General features: G+C 41.1%; 1 protein-coding gene across 2 annotated transcripts in view; it reads right to left on the bottom strand.

Moving 5' to 3' along the window:
* TMEM150C (transmembrane protein 150C) overlaps positions 1-20,557 on the bottom strand; it is a 49,522-nt gene that overhangs the window by 12,968 nt on the left and 15,997 nt on the right. Inside the window, exons 3-5 of one of the 2 annotated variants that reach the window (XM_070756970.1) lie at positions 11,149-11,335; positions 5,487-5,568; positions 2,619-2,672 (exon numbers count right to left, since the gene is read on the bottom strand). In XM_070756970.1, coding sequence (XP_070613071.1) covers positions 2,619-2,672; positions 5,487-5,568; positions 11,149-11,269 — 257 coding nt within the window. In that variant the 5' untranslated portion in view covers positions 11,270-11,335. The remainder of the gene's footprint in view (positions 1-2,618; positions 2,673-5,486; positions 5,569-11,148; positions 11,336-20,557) is intronic. The other variant, XM_070756972.1, reaches the window with a different exon arrangement.

Below are 20,557 nucleotides of genomic sequence, written 5' to 3' on the forward strand. Positions count from 1 at the left end.
TAATAACAACAGAGATGGAAGGGACCTTGGAGGTCTTCTAGACCAGTGTTTCCCAACCTTTTTTGAGCCGCGGCACATTATTCATGTTTTCAAAATTCTGGGGAACACTGAAGGGGGGGGGGCGCGGGGGGGCTAAAGAAAAGTTTGGACAAAAAAAATATCTCTTCCTCCATTTCACTCTATTTCTCCCTCCCTCTTTCTCTCTCTTCCTTCCTTCCCTTCTTTCTCTCCATCCCTCTTTCTTTCTTTCTTCCTCTCTTTTTTGCTCTCTTTCTCTCTCCTTCCTTCCCTCCCTCTATGTCTTTCCCTCTCCCTCCTTCCCCCCTTTCTTTCTCTCTCTCTCTTGCTTTCTTTCCCTCTCTTTCTCTTGCTTTCTTTCTCTCATTCTCTCTCCCCTCCTTTTTCTCTCTCTCTCTTTCTCTCTCGTTCACCACGCCAGCAACAGAGAGAAAAAGAAAGAGTGAGAGAGAGCCGGAGAGAGAGTGGAGTGCGCAGCAGCCCTCAGCCTCCTCGCCCTCCCAGACGTCCCCAGCGCCCGGCCTCGCGCCGCCTCCCGTTAGCCCGGCTGAAAGCCACACAGTCCCGGACTCCCGGATCGCTCGCTTCTCCGGCCAGCGCAGCGCTTTCCTGGGCAGATGGCTTTGCTGACCGGAGAAGCGAGTGATCCGGGAGTCCGGGACTGTGTGGCTTTGCGCCATGAAGAGAAAACGGCAGCAGGGAAAAGTCGGCCGTTTTCTCTTCATGCTGCAAAGCCACACAGTCCCGGACTCCCGGATTGCTCGCCCCAAGGCAGGAGGCGGCGGCGGAGGAGAGTGGGCGGATCGGGCGGGCAATGGGGCAGGGCGGAGAAGCCAGGGGCGTGTTTGGCCGGAGGCACCATGGGGAGGCAGGGACAGGGAGGTGCGGCAGTAGGTGCCTCCGGCCAAACGCGCCCCTGGCTTCTCCGCCCTGCCCCATTGCCCGCCCGATCCGCCCACTCTCCTCCGCCGCCTCTCGCCGCGGCACACCTGACGGTGTCTCGTGGCACACTAGTGTGCCGCGGCACACCGGTTGGGAAACGCTGTTCTAGACCAACCCCCTGCTTAGGCACTACTTCAGACAGATGGTTATCCAACATCTTTTTAAAAACCTCTAGTATTGGAGCATTCACAACTTCTAGAGGCAAGCCGTTCCACTGATTAATTGTTCTAACTGTCAGGAAATTTCTTCTTAATTCTAAGTCACTTTTCTGCTTGTTTAGTTTCCATTCATTGCTTCTTGTTCTACCCTCAGGCGCTTTGGAGAATAGGTTGACTCCTTCTTCTTTGTGTCAACCCCTGAGATATTGGAACATTGCTATCATGTCTCCCATGGTCCTTCTTTTTCTTAAACTAGCCATGCCCAGTTCCTACAACCGTTCTTCCTATGTTTTAGCCTCCGGTCCCCTAATCATCTCTGTCGCTCTTCTCTGAATTTTTTCTAGAGTCTCAATATCCTTTTTGCATCGTGGCGACCAAAACTGAATGCAGTATTCCAAGTGTGGCCTTACCAAGGCCTTATAAAGCGGTATTAACATTTCACATGATCTTGATTCTGTCCCTTTGTAACTCAAATGCCGGTTTTTAACCCTGCTGTTCTGTTTGGGTCGTATGTGACCCGAAGCCAAGTTTGATTCCCTGTAAAAAAATTTCCCTGCATATCTGAAACTTGAAATTTCATGACTTTTCATCATTTCAGGGGTTCTCTCTATGAGAATTTTTTTTGGGGGGTGGGGGGTTTCTTTCTTGCTGAAAAACAAAAAGTCACACTTGTTGTGTTCCCGGGTCACCCTGACCCGGACCGAAAACTATTCATTTGAAGTGCTTATGTTTGGTCAATTTGAATACTTTTTTCACTTGGAAAGTAGACCGAACATTTCTGCACACAATGATATGAAAATTGAAATCAAAAAAGTAATTCTTATTGGTTTATTTTGCTGATAGAAGGCGTGCCCCCCCGTTTTTGTGAAATATATTTCAATTTATGGATAGTTTTGCTTGCAAAAACACGGGGGGGGGGAGGCACATTTATGTGCAAAATAAACCAATAAGGATTAATTTTTTCAGTTCAATTTTCATTCCATTGTGTGCAGAAATGTTCAAACTTGTTTCCAGGTGAAAAAAGCTTTCAAAAAGACCAAATATAAGTACCTAAAATGATCAATTTGCAGTCCGGGTCAAATAGACCCGGGAACATAAGATTAGGGAGTTTTCTCGAACTGAACAGCAGGGTTTTTAAAGCAGCCATGACTTTTTCTGGGCTCATGCAACTGCCATTCCCAGAAAAGACATGGCTACTTTAAAAAGTTACAGAAGGTAGTGACCTTCACAGATTTGTGTGTTTCAAACAGATCTTGGGAATTAAATCCAAAACACTGCATAGCTTTATTTTTTAAAAAACACTAACATATCTATTGGAACTTGAGTTAATAAAAAAAGCTTATTAAAAAAGCACTTCGCGCTTAAGGGAAGCTCATTCTATTTTATTATAGATGGCGACAGAGTAACGCTCCTAACATTGTTTTGGAACCAAGCCTGGTGAAAGCCTTCAAGTGCCAAATAAGAAGAAAAGAAATACAAATTTTTAAAAATGTGTCTTACCCGTCTGGCACATCTAGTGGACGAATTTTGTTGTCCTCTACCGCTATAAAATATCTGTCAAAAATAGGAAAGGAGAAGAGGAAATGTTAATGTTAATTCAATTATCTCTCACAGAGAAAAAGGAAGGATGTGTAGCTCTATTGCAACTAGGAGCTGGCAGGAAAGTATTTTGGAGAGAGTGAGGAAGAAGCTGATAGAAACATAGAAACATAGAAGTCTGACGGCAGAAAAAGACCTCATGGTCCATCTAGTCTTCCCTTATACTATTTTCTGTATTTTATCTTAGGATGGATATATGTTTATCCCAGGCATGTTTAAATTCAGTTACTGTGGATTTATCTACCACGTCTGCTGGAAGTTTGTCCCAAGGATCTACTACTCTTTCAGTAAAATAATATTTTCTCATGTTGCTTTTGATCTTTCCCCCAACTAACTTCAGATTGTGTCCCCTTGTTCTTGTGTTCACTTTCCTATTAAAAACACTTCCCCTCCTGGAGCTTACTTAACCCTTTAACATATTTAAATGTTTTGATCATGTCCCCCCTTCTCCTTCTGTCCTTCAGATTAGACAGATTGAGTTCATGAAGTCTTTCCTGATACGTTTTATGCTTAAGGCCTTCCACCATTCTTGTAGCCCGTTTTTGGACCCGTTCAATTTTGTCAATATCTTTTTGTAGGTGAGGTCTCCAGAACTGAACACAGTATTCCAAATGTGGTCTCACCAGCGCTCTATATAGCGGGATCATAATCTCTCTCTTCCTGCTTGTTATACCTCTAGCTATGCAGCCAAATATATTAAAAATGATGTTGGGGAAGAGTGACTGGATTGGGAGGCAGGAAAAAACCCAAGAAAGTTATGTTTGGATGGAGTTGATAATAGAATTCTTTATTGGCCAAGTGGGATTGGACACACAAGGAATTTGTCTGTGGTGCAGATGCTCTCAGTGTACATAAAAGAAAAAGATACATTTGTCAAGAATCATGAGATACAACACTTAATGAATGTCACAGGGGGTCAAATAAGCAATGAAGAAACAATCGATATTAATAAAAATGTTAAGCATAATCTTAAAATCTTAAATTCCTCTAAAAAGAGGCAGATGAGAAGTTTAAAGAACTAAGGAAAATTACAGGTAATCCTTGAGTTACGACCACAACTGAGCCCAAAATCTATGTTGCTAAGTAAAACATCTGTTGCGTTTTGGCTCCATTTCACAATCTTTCTTGCCGTAGTTGTTAAATCAATCACTGCAATTGTTAAGTTAGTAACAGGGTTGTTAAGTGAATCTGGTTTCCCTATTGACTTTGCTTGTTAGAAAGTCACTCTAGGATAAATATTAGCTGCCCAGCATCTAAATTTGGATCATGTAACCATGGGGATTGTGATCATAAGTGTAAAAAAAAAATCCCTTAAGTCTTATGGTCTTAAGGTAACTTTGAATGACCACTAAATGAATCGTTGTAAGTTGAGGATATCTGTAATGAAGTGGCATATGGGTATTATGAAAACTAGAATAACTAAAATAAATTAAAATATATGGAGAGACATCTAGGATGGTATTTATGTACAGCAGTGAAGTGATAGATAAATTCTCTTTTTTTCACATGCGATGTTTCTGATTTCTCAGCTTAGTAATTTATTTATTTTTTTTACTTTCGTCCTGTTGTTGCAAATGTTGCTTTCCCCAGGAAAAGCCATGAGCTGTCAGGGAAAGCCATGACTTCCTGTGACAATCAAACACAGAATAAGCCTCAATTTACTATTTAAGCAGCCTTTAATAGTGATGTCTGAATAACTTTGACTGATGCAGGATTAGCTTAGCTATCTTTCAATTTTCAATTCAATTTATTAGATTTGTATGCCGCCCCTCTCCGAAGACTCGGGGCGACTCACAACAATAATAAAAACAGTATAATAATGGAACCAATCTAATAATAAAATTATATTTTTTAAAAATTATCTTGCACCGAGTAATGAAATGGTGCCCTGAAATTCATCAAATAACAGTATTCGAAGTAAAGAAACTCACAGGACGCTTGGCAAAAACCCAACAAAATTGCCATTAGGTCTTTGCCGTTGTTGGTATTGGCCATTTTTTGGTGCTTTTTTTCCTAGCAATGTAGGTTGTAGGTGCAGAGCTACTGATTCATCTTAATATATTTTTTTATTGTTTGCTTCCACTCAAAACATCTAGGTGTCCTGGGAAAGTAGGTCAGTAATAACATCTGCTGACAATTTATGACAGCACATGAGATTTAGATCTTCAGACTAACTTTTTGCAGACTTCCCCGGGTGGCAAACCCTACCGAGATAAAATATTGCATAAGGAAAAAACATGCAAATTAAACAATGCAGAACAGAACAAGCCTTCCACATTTGCTTAATGTTGCATAACTATGCCAGATTATCATCACAAATTGGATTGCAAATATTGGTGCTTAATTTCTTGCATGTGTGTGCATGGCTTTTATCAGTGGCACTGTTTATATTGGCAAGGCAATGTTGTTCAACCTCAATACACAACAGAGAAACCTTGGCAGGATTAGGAAATGCTAAATTTTGCAGCGGCACTGCAAAAAATACAATTAAAGAAACCAACTTCCACAGCGCTGAAATCTTGCCTGAAAATGTTTCCAGGCAAATTTATTACGCAACTCTCTTACCTCATTCAAAGAAAGTTATTGTCTTGAAAAAAAAGTGTTCCAAGAAAGAGATTTAATTATAATAATGTTCCTGAGTAGAATGCGACTTCGGCTGGGAACGTTTTCAGTCAAGATCTTTGCTGGAAACATGTTGTGACTTCTATTATTTGACAGACTTGTTTTGTGTCAAATAATCTTCCAGAAACTACAGCAAAGGGTACTTACACAATCCAGAGTCCCGATGAGGTAAACAATGTCAGGACAAGAGGTAAGAACATCCATACACTGAATTTTTTCCCATCCATGCCTGAAAACAAACAAGGAAACCGGAAATGAACTAAAGCTATGTTGAATGGAAGTTAACAAACTCATTGGGTGAAGACATTTTTTAATTTTTTTTTGCTAAGCACAAAGAACGTCTTCTCCGCGTGTTGTGGTTAGCTCTGGCCCAGCTCCTGCCCCAAGGACTGTGGATGTGGGGGAGACATGCACATGCTGCAGGTCTGTTTTGCTCCCGGTGGAATCTGCTGGTGAAGGTTCCTCTGACCAAGAAGACATGAGTGACAGGGAGGAGGAGAGTGTGGCAGACAGCTCAGAAGGAGATCAATTATCTAGCTCCTCCTTGGATTCAGAACAAGAGTTAATGATACATTGTGGAGGATTATCTGATCGTTGTGTTTGCTGCCTGCTTTGCTGACTTTGACCTTTGTGTGCTGATTTTTCCCCGCTTTGAAACTAAACCAGAGCAAAGAGTGTTTCACTTTGTGAAAGAAGAAGGACTGTGAATTGCCTCACAGCTGCAAGCTAAGTATCACAGAACTGATAAGGGACTTGTACAAATTACCAGTTTGTTTGGAGACGAGTGCTCTTTGCTATACAAAAAGAGGGCTTAGTTTATTTGCATTTTCGGTATAAAGAATATTGTTCTGAATTGTCAAACGTCTGTGTGTCTGAAATGGTATCTGTGCATTTTCGGGAGGATTCTACCAGAGAGCTTGACAGAACACCGTGTAGAATACGGATGGTGCAAACTCTTCGCCCATCTTGCTTCTTTATCTCATTGGGATGTCCTTGATTTCTCTCTCTGGAGCAATGCGGATCTTATCTGATTCTTTTCAGATGAAGAAATGGGGTCATGCTGTTATGGTTATTGTTTTTATTTATTTGTATCCCACCTTTATTATTTTTTAGAAATAACTCAGAGCAGCAAACACATTGGTTGCTGATCGGTTTCTGAACACAATTCAAAATGTTGGTTATGACTAGTGATGGGCGAACCGAACCCGCACAATTTGGGTCTGTACTGAATTTTGCGGTATTCGGTATGCTGAAAACGAACCCGAAATTTTTTCAAACTTCGGGCAAAGTTCAGGGTCGTGTTCGGCGTTCGGAGCTTTGAATGCTCTATCCACATTCTCAGCGTTTATCTTCCATTCCCAAAAACTGGGGTGAGGAAACATCATGTAGCAATTAATTAATTTCATATGTAAATGATGTAATGATTGAGAAAAGATTATCAACTCATCGGTTCATGTTGACTTGGCAATATGACAATTTTGTGCGGCCTCCAGAAGGCAAGAGTGCAGTTACGCATATCACACCCTTAATTTTTTCACAGGTTAAAAATATTGCCTAATATGCTAATCTTGTTTTATTTAAATCATGGTAAGAGGGTTTGGGGTTCTTTTGTCGCTCAGACGCAGTTGTGCAAATCTTATTCATGTATTTAGTGCGCAGTTTAATATATTATGCAAAGCTAGTAAATGATTAAATTCAGTAACTAAGGCTAAGCATGCTAAGTGAACATAGCTTCCTGTATATATTTAACTAAGTTATTTGCTATCCTGTTTCCCCCCAAATAAGGCATCTCCTTATAATAAGCCCAATCAGGCTTTTGAGTGCATGGCAATAAGGCCAAGCGCTTATTTCCGGGTTCAAAAAATATATATAAGACAGGGTCTTATTTTCAGGGAAACACGGTACTAAACAAGTAACTGAATGGTTTAAAGTTGCCTCTTCATCTCAGTGGTAGTTTCCTCCCGGTATGGACCGGTTCTTAGAACTAGTAGCACCAGCAGCGGGATGCTCTTCCCACACACCTGGGACACTTCTGCACATGCACAGAAGTGTCACATGTGTACGCAAGCACATGCAAACTGGTAGTAAAGGGTTTTAGAACCCAGTACTGTTGTACATACTCCTGGTCAGTTGGAGGATGATGAAGAGCTTGAGGACTCTGATACAGATAATGTTTATGAATTAGTGGTAGTCCCTGGGTTACAGGTATTAGAACAGGTGGGAGGCCAGCCACAGGATGTTGCTATGAGTCCAGAGGCCAGTGGGGAAGAAGGGCGGAGTTTCAATGTTGTAGTTCTAAGATGAAATGTGTTTCAGTTTGGCTCCGGAGCGAGTAAGTCATTCCTGCTGTTTTTGAATCATGCTGTGAGTACATAAATCTTGGGAGACGGAGGAGGCTGGGAGGAATGTATGTGGAATGCAATTAAGAGAGATAACGGGAGAAAAGAATGTGCCACTCTGTATTGCATTTTTGAATACGGAAGCGAAGAGAATAAAAATGGAGTTTCTCTGTTTATGAAATACTGCATTCAGTAAGCGTTATTTTCAATAACTGAAGTTCTACCAGAAACCAGAACAAGGACTGCCTCATGTTACCCATCCTTCAAATAAGGAGCATTTAAAGCACATTTTACGTAAAATGTGATGAGTACACATATGTAAAAGCAGTTGTCTGGCCTATATTTTGTTTCAAGGACTCAAATAATGTTCCTTACTTTGCAAAACTACTATAGGGAGAGTTTTCACACACACCCTCCAACTTATATTCATGCTGGGGTGAGGTTATTGGCAACACCCCAAGTCTACAGAGAGGGGCGGCATACAAATCTCATAAATAAATAAAGAGATAGATAGATAGATAGATAGATAGATAGATAGATAGATAGACAGACAGACAGACAGACAGACAGACAGACAGACAGACAGACAGACATGATAGACAGACATGATAGTGAGAGGTGATAGATAGATAGATAGATGGATGGATGGATGGATAGATGGATGGATGGATGGATAGATGGATAAATGGATAGATGGATAGATGATGGATAGAGGGATAGAGGGATAGTGGGATAGAGGGATGGATAGATAGATAGATATGATAGAGAGAGGTGATAGATAGATAGATAAATAGATAGATAGATAGATAGATAGATAGATAGATAGATAGAGAGAGAGAGAGAGAGAGAGAGAGAGGGATAGATGGATGGATGGATGGATGGATAGATAGATAGATAGATAGATAGATAAATAGTGATAGTAATACTTTTAATTAGCACATGCTTATAACTGGGGCAAACTAAGTAAATCAAAACTATACAGTAATATAAAGATAAAACAGTATTGCAACCAAGATAAGAAATTCCCAATACAGTACAAAAATCAACATACAAAATTTTAATACCAGCAGAAATTTAGTATAAATCTTTAACATACGAGAGGAAGAGAAAAAGAAAGAAATGAGATGAGGTGGGGATTTTTTTTTTTCAATTATAAAGTGCTATGAAAAAACAAAGTGGGTTTTCATTTTAAATTTCTGGAAATGGACTCAATGGAAAAAGCCCTAAAACATGAAAGGGTCGTTTTAAAACGAGATGAAAAACACAATTGCGTTATTAATGCAAGTATTCAAAAGCATGAATGGTAATTAAGTTTTTCAAATAATGGAATGGTCCATAGGGGCAGCCTCCCTATTTTAAATGATGACTGATGACCACCAATATAAGGATGGATAAAAATAAAAATAAATGATGGGATTTGGTGAAAAATTCATGACCAGTTGGATTCACCAACATACTTTCACTGGTTCCTTACTAACCTAGCAGTCAACATTAGACAGAACCTCAGATTTAACTTCACCTGTATCCTGAAGTATATTTGAAAAGTGTTCGGAAACTTCAGATCGTGCAGAATGCGGCCGCGAGAGCTATCATAGGGCTTCCTAGATTCGCCCACGTTTCTACAACACTCCGTGGTCTGCACTGGCTGCCGATCGGTTTCCGGTCACAATTCAAAGTGTTGGTAATGACCTTTAAAGCCCTACATGGCATTGGACCAGAATACATCCGGAACCGCTTTCTACTGCACGAATCCCAGCGGCCGATAAGGTCCCACAGAGTTGGCCTTCTCCGGGTCCCGTCAACCAAACAATGTCATTTGGCGGGCCCCAGGGGAAGAGCCTTCTCTGTGGCAGCCCCAGCCCTCTGGAACCAACTCCCCCCGGAGATTAGAACAGCCCCCACCCTCCTTGTCTTTCGCAAGTTACTCAAGACCCACCTATATCGCCAGGCATGGGGGAACTAAGACATCTCCCCCAGGCTCTCTTATATTCTATGTTTGGTATGTATGTGTTGTATGGTTTTTTAACAGTTGGGGTTTTTAATATAATCCTTATTATTAGATTTGTTCCATTGTCTATACTGTTTTTTATTGTTATTGTGAGCCGCCCTGAGTCTTCGGAGAGGGGCGGCATACAAATCTAATTAATATTATTATTATTATTATTATTATTATTATTATTATTATTTGTTACCTGGAAAAATGAAGACTAATTTCCATGCTTAATTTCCAAGCAAGGTGCAGGTAACCTCATAAATCAGATTTTCCCTAATTCCTTCCACGCCAATCCTCAGTCCTTGCATATTAACTAACAATTAATGGAAGCTGTTACTCAACTTTAGGAAAGACGACAGACATTTCTGTCTCATCCTAACTTCCTTATTAACTTTTAATTCAGTTAACACCGAGTAATGCTGAAATGCCTCAATTTTGCAGCTAGGAGCTTCCAATTATCGGTTTATCTATCCTGTTTCCATGCCTCTCATGTGACCAAATGTGGTTCTTGGCTTGGAAAGTCTAAAGCAGAATTACTAGATGAAACTAGGGAAAACCTACAGTTCCCATTTAGGTGGCATTATTGAATTTTTATTTTAAAACTGTGCGGCATATTGACATTTAAGCAATGTCGTTTGGCGGGACCCAGGAGAAGAGCCTTCTCTGTGGCGGCCCCGATCCTCTGGAACCAGCTCCCCCCAGCTATCAGAGTTGCCCCCACCCTCCTTGCCTTTCGCAAGCTCCTTAAAACCCACATACAAAATTCAGATTCTATATTATTTTATATTATCTGGAATAAAGTTTATACATGGATAGACAAAAATAAAATTAAAATTAAGGTTATGAAAATTGCATGAATATATCGAAATGTTATTGAAATTTTTTTGGCTGTTGGTTTTTCTTTTTTATTAACTTAACCCTATGTTTATTAGAATATGTAAACAAAATTCTTCTTTTCACTTAGAATACTATGTTGAGTTAAAGACTTAAGAATTTATCCTTTTTTCTGTATTAAAAATTGACTTCAAGAAGAGAGGGGTAATTGTAACCCCTACTATGTGTTTAAATGTTTGTGAGTTTGTATGTCTTTTTATGGAAAAATCAATAAAGTATATTTCAAAAAATAAATCCCACATACATACAAGCATACTATGTATAGAATTTATACATGGTATGCTTGTATATATGAGTGGTTCTTTAAATTGGGGTTTTTTAGATTGTTTTTAATATTAGATTTGTTTACATTGTCTTTTTATATTGTTGCTAGCCGCCCCGAGTCTTTGGAGAGGGGCGGCATACAAATCTAATAAATACAAATACAAATTTAATAGAACGATGCCCTCAATAAAGGATATTTTAATGTTGTTTTGCTATACATCCCCTGGAGTCACAAAGTCAGCAGAGTTAGAAAGGAAAGAAGTCTAAGAATATGGAGAGGTTTTTCTGAATCTCAAACCTTCATTGTAAGCTCACTCACATGGACCGCATCGGCTGGACCGTCCGTTTGGCTGAGGCCTTGATGGCATCAACTTATCCCTTGTGACTTCAGTGGCATTTTTAGGGCTCTCGGCTGTCTGCTTTTGTTCAAGGTGGGCCATCGCTCTGGAAAGCTGGTGCACCAACTGCACTGCTTCTTGTCTCAGTGGGCAAGAATGGAATTAAACCTGGGGAGAAAGGGGGGTTGCACCTGTATCTTTCCTCCAGCCAATCCCATCAAAAAACGGGGCTATAGGCTGGGCAGCCACAAGATAGATAGATGCTGCAATGTGAAAAGTAGATAAATGCAACACAGTGTAATTGATAGGGTTGTGGTTAGTCTATAAAGAGCTTTACTGCTCAGCATTTGGGTGATGCGCCAGATCATAGAAACATAGAAGACTGACGGCAGAAAAAGACCTCATGGTCCATCTAGTCTGCCCTTACACTATTTCCTGTATTTTATCTTACAGTGGAGATATGTTTATCCCAGGCATGTTTAAATTCAGTTACTGTGGATTTACCAACCACGTCTGCTGGAAGTTTGTTCCAAGTATCTACTACTCTTTCAGTGAAATAATATTTTCTCACGTTGCTTTTGATCTTTCCCCCAACTAACTTCAGATTGTGTCCCCTTGTCCTTGTGTTCACTTTCCTATTAAAAACACTTCCCTCTTGAACCTTATTTAACCCTTGAACATATTTAAATGTTTCGATCATGTCCCCCCTTTTCCTTCTGTCCTCCAGACCAGTGTTTCCCAACCTTTTTTGAGCCGCGGCACATTATTAATATTTTCAAAATTCTGGGGAACACTGAAGGGGGGGCGGGGGCGGGGCTAAAGAAAAGTTTGGACAAAAAAAAATCTCTTCCTCCATTTCACTCTATTTCTCCCTCCCTCTTTCTCTCTCTTCCTTCCCTTCTTTCTCTCTCTCCATCCCTCTTTCTTTCTTCCTCTTTTTTGCTCTTTCTCTCTCCCTCCTCTCCCTCCATGTCTTTCCCTCTCCCTCCTTCCCCCCTCTCTTTCTCTCTCTTGCTTTCTTTCCCTCTCTTTCTCTTGCTTTCTTTCTCTCTCATTCTCTCTCCCCTCCGTTTTCTCTCTCTCTCTTTCTCTCTCGTTCACCATGCCGGCAACAGAGAGAAAAAGAAAGAGAGAGAGAGAGCTGGAGAGAGAATGGAGGGCGCCGTTGTCTTCGCCTCCGCCCGCCGGCTCTGCAGCTAAGAGGCAACAGCAGCCATCAGCCTCCTCGCCCTCCCAGACGTTCCCAGCGCCCGGCCACGCGCCGCCTCCCGTTAGCCCGGCTGACCTTTCCCTGCTGCCGTTTTCTCTTCATGGCGCAAAGCCACACAGTCCCGGACTCCCGGATCGCTCGCTTTTCCGGCCAGCAAGCGCGGCGCGGCGCTTTCCTGGGCAGATGGCTTTGCTGACCGGAGAAGCGAGCGATCCGGGAGTCCGGGACTGTGTGGCTTTGCGCCATGAAGAGAAAACGGCAGCAGGGAATGTCGGCTGGGCTAACGGGAGGCGGCGCATGGCCGGGCGCTGGGGACGTCTGGGAGGGCGAGGGGAGCCGGCGGGCGGAGGCGAAGACAACGGCGCCTTCCATTCTCTCTCCGGCAGCGAAGGAGAGGGGGCGGATCACGCCCCAAGACAGGAGGCGACGGCGGAGGAGGAGGAGAGTGGGCGGATCGGGCGGGCAATGGGGCAGGGCAGAGAAGCCAGGGGCGCGTTTGGCCAGAGGCACCGTGGGGAGGCAGGGGCGGCCGCGGCTCCCTTTACTCCTACTGCCGGACCTCCCCGCCCCTGCCTCCTTTTTCCCGCCTTCCTTCTTTGGGGCCCAGCCGGAAACAGCTGCATCGGGCTGCGAGTGGAAGCTCCAGGTCGGAGGCACTGGCGGTCCGGCACTGGCAGTGCCCCGCCCACCTGGAGCTTCCTACGGCACACCTGACCGTGTCTCGCGGCACACTACTGTGCCGCGGCACACCGGTTGGGAAACGCTGCTCCAGACTATACAGATTGAGTTCATGAAGTCTTTCCTGATACGTTTTATGCTTAAGACCTTCCACCATTCATGTAGCCCGTCTTTGGACCCGTTCAATTTTGTCAATATCTTTTTGTAGGTGAGGTCTCCAGAACTGAACACAGTCTTCCAAATGTGGTCTCACCAGCGCTCTATATAAGGGGATCACAATCTCCCTCTTCCTGCTTGTTATACCTCTACCTATGCAGCCAAGCATCCTACTTGCTTTTCCTACTGCCCGACCACACTGCTCACCCATTTTGAGACTGTCAGAAATCACTACCCCTAAATCCTTCTCTTCTGAAGTTTTTGCTAACACAGAACTGCCAATGCAATACTCAGATTGAGGATTCCTTTTCCCCAAGTGCATTATTTTACATTTGGAAACATTAAACTGCAGTTTCCATTGCTTTGACCATTTATCTAGTAAAGCTAAATCATTTACCTTTTTACAGACCCCTCCAGGAATAACTCTCTATTGATAATAACAATAACAACACAGTTGGAAGGGACCTTGGAGGTCTTCTAGTCCAACCCCCTGCTTCGGCAGGAGACCCTACACTACTTCAGACAAATAGTTATCTATTCTGCCGGCGTGTTTCAACCGCCCGTAATTACAGGGTAATTAGTCCAGGAAGACACACATCACACCATAAAAGGAAAACCCAAAAGTTTTTATAAACAGAAACAGCTCCCTTTTTAAATATCAAAGGGATTTTCTGGTACACACAAGGCACAGGTTAAATGCAATCCAATTGCTCACCCAATAACTGGGAAATTGAGTTCAATTCTGAAGTCCAGAGAGTCCACACACAATCTTGAACAGCACAAAAACCACGATCTTGACAAAACAATGAATCAGATAAACTGCCATGAGGCTAAAACACCAGGTTGCACTTTTATCTGTAGCACTAATTACAGCAGCCCCACCCAACCACAGGCGGCCTCATTTTCTCTTGTAATAATCCTTCAGTTGTTGTCTCCTATGTATCACTCTACACATGCGTGGATGTGTCATTAATTCTTGTTCAGAATCCAGGGATGATACAGATGACTGATCTCCTCCTGGGCTGTCTGCCAAACTCCCCTCTTCCCTGTCACTCACGCTTCCTTGGTCAGAGGAGGCTTCGTCGGCAGATTCCATCGGGAGCAAAACAGGCCTGCGACATGTGGATGTTTCCCCCACATCCACCTGCACATTCCTTGGGGCAGGAGCTGGGCCAGAGCTAACCACAACCATTATCTAACATCTTCTTAAAAACTTCCAGTGTTGGAGCACTCACAACTTCTGGAGGCAAGAGGTTCCACGAATTAATTTGATCTAACTGTCAGGAAATTTCTCGTTAGTTCTAAGTTGCTTCTCTCCTTGATTAATTTCCACCCATGGCTTCTTGTCCTACCCTCAGGGGCTTTGGAGAATAGCCTGACTCCTTTTTTGTGGCAGCCCCTGAGATATTGGAAGACTGCTGTCGTGTCTCCCCTGGTCCTTATTTTCATTAAACTAGATATACCCAGTTCCTGCAACCGTTCTTCATATGTTTTAGCCTCCAGTCCCTTAATCCTCTTTGTCGCTCTTCTTTGCACTCTTTCTAGAGTCTCAACATCCTTTTTACATCATGGTGACCAAAACTGAATGCAGTACATGTATTCCAAGTGTGGCCTTACCAAGGCCTTACAAAGTGGTATTAGCACTTCACGTGATCTTGATTCTATCCCTATGTTGTTCAAGTGATTGATTTTTAATATAATGGGGATTTTAGATTAGATAAGTGGGTTTTATATTAGTTGGATTTAGGATTTGTATTGTATTGTTCTTGTTGTAAGCTGCCCTGAGTCCCCACAGAGTGGCGACATATAAATTCAATTAATAAATAAAATAAATATCTGCACTTAGCCTTTTCTTTTTTAAATTAATCACCCTCAAAGTTCTATAAAGTCTCTTCGCAGATTTCTCTTCTAGTTCCCTAAGGATACCTTTTGTCTTTTCTGAACCTATTTCAAAATCTCTGAATTCTTCTTAAAATATGATGTCCAGAACTGCAATGTCCAAACTGCGCACTAATCCAGAATAAAATGGCACGGTCATTTCCCATAATTTCTAAATTATCCTGTACTTCCATTCATGCATCTGAACATATTTTTGCAGTTATTTCACATTGCTGACTCATATGCAGTTTATAATTAACTGTTATAGGAATAACTTTTTTTTTTACAAGCACCACCAACTCAGAAGATTCCTTTCTCCGTTTTATACCTACACCTTTGCTTTCTTTTTTTTTAAAGAAAGAAGTAGAGTTTTAAATTGACTTCTGCTGTTTTCAGCTCATTGGTTAAGATTTTGTTAGGATTTTATTTCTGCTTTTTAAAGATTCTAACTACCCTACTGGATTTGCCGCCCCGAGTCTCCGGAGAGAAGTGGCATACAAATCTAATAAATAAATAAAAATAAATAAATTTGTGTCGACTGCAAATTTGATAAGCACACCTTCCACCCCTTCATCTAATACGTTAATAAAACTGAAGAAAGGGGCATATAAGCGCCATCTCCGTCCCCGTCCCTGTCATAAGTGGCGTTCTGCAAGGAAGTGTACTAGGTCCTACTCTCTTCATTCTCTACATCAACGACCTCTGTGACCATATCGAAAGCAACTGTGTTCTTTTTGCTGATGATGTGAAACTTTTCAACACCACTGACAACTCACTCACTCTCCAAAAAGACCTGGACTTTGTCTCAGACTGGTCTAACACATGGCAACTTCAAATATCAACCAACAAATGCTGTACCCTCCACATTGGCAAAAAGAATCCAAACCACATATATGAACTGAATAAACAATCTCTCACGGCCAACCCACAATCAGTAAAAGACCTTGGAATACTATTATCGAATGACCTAAGTGCTATAAAGCCCACTGCAACAATATCGCCAAAAAAGCTTCTAGAGTTGTTAACCTGATCCTACGCAGCTTCTGCTCAGGAAATCTCACTCTACTCACAAAAGCCTACAAAACTTTTGCTAGACCCATCCTGGACTACTGCTCATCTGTCTGGAACCCATACCACATCTCAGACATCAACACCCTTGAAAATGTCCAAAGATATTTCACCAGAAGAGCCCTTCACTCCTCCACTCGAAACAGAACATCCTACGAAAATAGACTAACAATCCTGGGCCTAGAAAGCCTAGAACTACGGCGCCTAAAACACAATTTGAGTATTGTCCACAAGATCATATGCTGCAACATCCTACCGGTCTATGACTACTTCAGCTTCAACAGCAACAACAAAAGAGCACACAACAGATTCAAACTTAATACGAACCGCTCCAAACTTGACTGTAAAAAATATGATTTCAACAATCGAGTTATCGAAGCGTGGAACTCATTGCCGGACTCAATTGTGTCAACCCCTAACCCCCAACATTTCTCCCTTAGACTCTCCACGATTGACCTCTCCAGGTTCCTAAGAGGCCAGTAAGGGGTGTACATAAGTGCACTGGTGTGCCTTTCGTCCCATGTCCAATTGTCTTTCTCTCACTTATCATATATATTTTCTTTCTTTCATATATCCTCTCCTCTAAGTTCACTTTACCCTTGTATATATTACTACATGTCTATTTTTCTTCCTATGTATTTGTGTATTGGACAAATGAATAAATAAATAAATAAAATAAATAAATAACCATGACAACATGCAATGCATGCCATTTGCATTTTAAATATGCTGGGATTTTCTTCTCTTTTTAATTGGACAATTTGCATAGGTTCCAACAACAATAAGATTTAATCTTTTCCTCTTTCGCCTTTCCCTTCTGAAATGTATTTCCATTATTGTAAAACAAAAATCCCCGTGAAAGGATTTAGCCATACTAAGCTGACTGCAATTCACAAATAAGGCCACCAAAGATTCTAACTTCTTAAGAACGTCTCATCCAGCAAGATGAGAAAGAAAACAAAGGAAGAATGCAAATGCCTAAACAATGACATTGTTTAAAACCAAAAATGTTATGGATGTGCAAATGAGGTACCCTACAGCACTAACAATGTGTCATACAATCCTTGGTCTAGCCTAAAAATGCACTTTAAGGAAGAAAGAAACAAGCAGACCTGTCACAAAAATATTAAAATCCATGTGTTAAAATCAAATCTATTTCCAATCCTAACAGAAGTACAAAAAAAATCAGTGGGTGGAAAAAACAAGCTAAGCTACTTTTCATCTTAATGAAACTGGAGATCATATTTAAATTTTGTACAATATGCATGCTAAGGCTATTCTTAGTTTAATAATAATATTAGGTTTAGAATAGAATAGAATTCTTTATTGGCCAAGTGTGATTGGACCACAAGGAATTTTGCTTTTGGTGCATGTGCTCTCAGTGTACATAAAGGAAAATATACATTTGTCAAGAATTATGAGTTACAACACTTAATGATTGTCATAGGGGTCAATAAGCAATCAGGAAACAATATTAAATGTAGAAATGGAGTTTGTGCCATGGTAGGTAGAATTGCAAGCTAAGACATTGCTTGCTGCCAGGAGTTGGATCCTGACCAATTCAAGGTTGACCCAGCCTTCCATCCTTCCGAGGTTGGTAATATGAGGGACCTGATTGTTGGTTAGAAAGAGCTGAGACTGAAGGAAAATGGAGTCCAGAACATCATGACTTCAAAATCTAAGGGACTGATTTGCACAAAACTCAACAGCACTTTTTCATGCATCTGTTGATAAAAACAGCATCGCCAACATCCAATGATGGATATCTAATGAATGTTTGTTGTGTGAATGCGAATGATTGATTTTTAATGTTATTGGGGTTTTTAGATTAATTCGTTTAAGTTAATTGGATTAGGATGTTCACATTGTTTCTATGTTGTAAGCTGCCCCGAGTCCTCGGAGAGGGGCGTCATATCTCAGGCATTAACACCCTTGAAAATGTTCAAAGATACTTCACTAGAAGAGCCTTTCACTCCTCCACTCAAAACAGAATACCTTTAGAGTTTCAACCCTGGCTCTAGAAAGCTTAGAACTAAGACGCCTTAAACATGATCTAAGTATTGCCCACAAAATTATATGCTGCAACGTCCTGCCTGTTGGCGACTACTTCAGCTTCAACCACAACAACACAAGAGCTCACAACAGATTTAAACTTAATATTAACCGCTCCAAACTTGACTGTAAAAAATACTTCAGTAACCGAGTTGTCGAAGCGTGGAACTCATTGCCGGACTCTGTAGTGTCATCCCCAAACCCCAAACCCCCAACACTTTACCCTTAGACTATCCATGGTTGACCTCTCCAGATTCCTAACAGGTCAGTAAGGGGTGTGCATAAGTGCACTAGAGTGCCTTCCGTCCCCTGTCCTATTGCTCTCCTATATCTCCTATACCATTCTTCTTTCCTATATTTATTCTTTCACTGATATATTTTATTCCTATTTATTCTCTTCTGTTCTTTCTTAGATATACTTTACCATGAGTATATCCTCTATAACCTTCATTATAAATTTACTATATGTATCCCCAATATAACTCTCATTGTGCAATGGACAAAATCAATAAATAAAATAAATAAAATATAAACTCAATAAATAAATAAATATAGAGTAGAGTAGCGTAGAGTAGAATAGAATAGAATAGAATAACAGAGTTGGAAGGGACCTTGGAGGTCTTCTAGTCCAACCCCCTGCTTAGGCAGGAAGCCCTACACTACTTCAGACAAATGGTTATCTAACATCCTAAAAACTTCCAGTGTTGGAGCATTCACAACTTCTGGAGGCAAGCTGTTCCACTGGTTAATCGCTCTGTCAGGAATTTTCTCCTTAGTTCAAAATTGCTTCTCTCCTTGATTAGTTTCCACCCATTGCTTCTTGTTCTACCCTCAGGTGCTTTGGAAAATAGTTTGACTCCTTCTTCTTTGTGGCAACAAAGCAAAAAAAATATATATTGCCCAAATCTCTCGTGCACATCCCCTTGTGAGATTTTGCTTCCTGAGCATGCTGATAGCAGCATGTCATAAGTTGAGGACTACCTTCATACGTAGAATATGGAGAAAGAGGTTCACTTCAAGTCAAACGAGGTATCAAAGAATAGAAGCGAGTGTTGGCTGGTTATGTAAAGGACAACCAAGACCAAGCAGTGATGCAAGTTAAAAATTGGAACTTGATCTACAGCGAAAGAAAAATAAATATCAACATAATGTAATAAAGGCACCAAAAAAGAATGCTGGCAAAGAAATGCATCATATGATCAATTTCTAAAAAAAAAAAGACACATTGAAAGGATGATGGATCAAGATAAAATCTGGCTTACAACTGGAACATTAAAAAACAGAAACGGATAGCTTGATTTTGGCTGCATAAGAACAAGCTATCCAAACAAAGGCAATCCAAGCCAGAACTCAAAAATAATTCAAAGTACAGATTGTGCAAAAAACCACACACGGCATGCTTAATTTATGCATGAAGATTGCACAAGCAAGATTCGCTGACACAGCTGTAAACATTGTTCATGTGCCATTAATGAAAAATTGGTGGGAACGTATAATCGAACATGTGAAGGTTACTAGGATTACTTTTGCCCAAGTTTGGAAAAATATCAAGATACCTCCAGAAAAGGCGATAATAAATAAAATTTATGATTGCTCCGAGATGGACAAACTTACATTGGAACTAAGAAGTCAAAGAAATCAGGGGAACAGTGGTGTTGTGGTTAGCTCTAGCCCAGCTGCCCCAAGGACTGTGGATGTGGGGGAGACATCCACATGCTGCAGGCCTGTTTTGCCCCCGGTGGAATCTGCTGATGAAGGCTCCTCTGACCAAGAAGACATGAGTGACAGGGAGGAGGAGAGTGTGGTATACAGCTCAGAAGGAGATCAATTATCTAGCTCCTCCTTGGATTCAGAACAAGAGTTAATGATACAGCCACCCATGCGGAGAGCGATGCATAGGCAGCAACAACTGAGATATTATTATCAAAGAAAATGAGGCCACCTGTGGTTGGATGGGGCTGTTGTGGAGGATTATCTGATCTTTGTGTTTCGTGACTGCTTTACTGACTTTGACCTTTTGTGTGCTGATTTTCCCCCACTTTGAAACTAAACCAGAGCAAAGTGTGTTTCACTTTGTGAAAGAAGAAGGACTGTGAATTGCCTCACAGCTGCAAGCTAAGTAACACAGAACTGATAAGGGACTTGTACAAATTACCAGGTTGTTTGGAGACCAGTGCTCTTTGCTATACAAAAAGAGGGCTTAGTTAAGTGAATTTTCATTATAAAGAACATTGTTTTGACTTTTCAAACGTGTGTGTGTCTGAAATTTGTAGCTGTGAATTTTCGGGAGGAGTCTACCAGAGAGCCCGACAGAACAGAAATGTATAACTATATTAATTATTATGTTA

The sequence above is a fragment of the Erythrolamprus reginae genome, chromosome 7, assembly GCF_031021105.1.
Source record: "Erythrolamprus reginae isolate rEryReg1 chromosome 7, rEryReg1.hap1, whole genome shotgun sequence".
In the NCBI taxonomy this organism is placed as follows: Eukaryota; Metazoa; Chordata; class Lepidosauria; order Squamata; family Dipsadidae; genus Erythrolamprus; species Erythrolamprus reginae.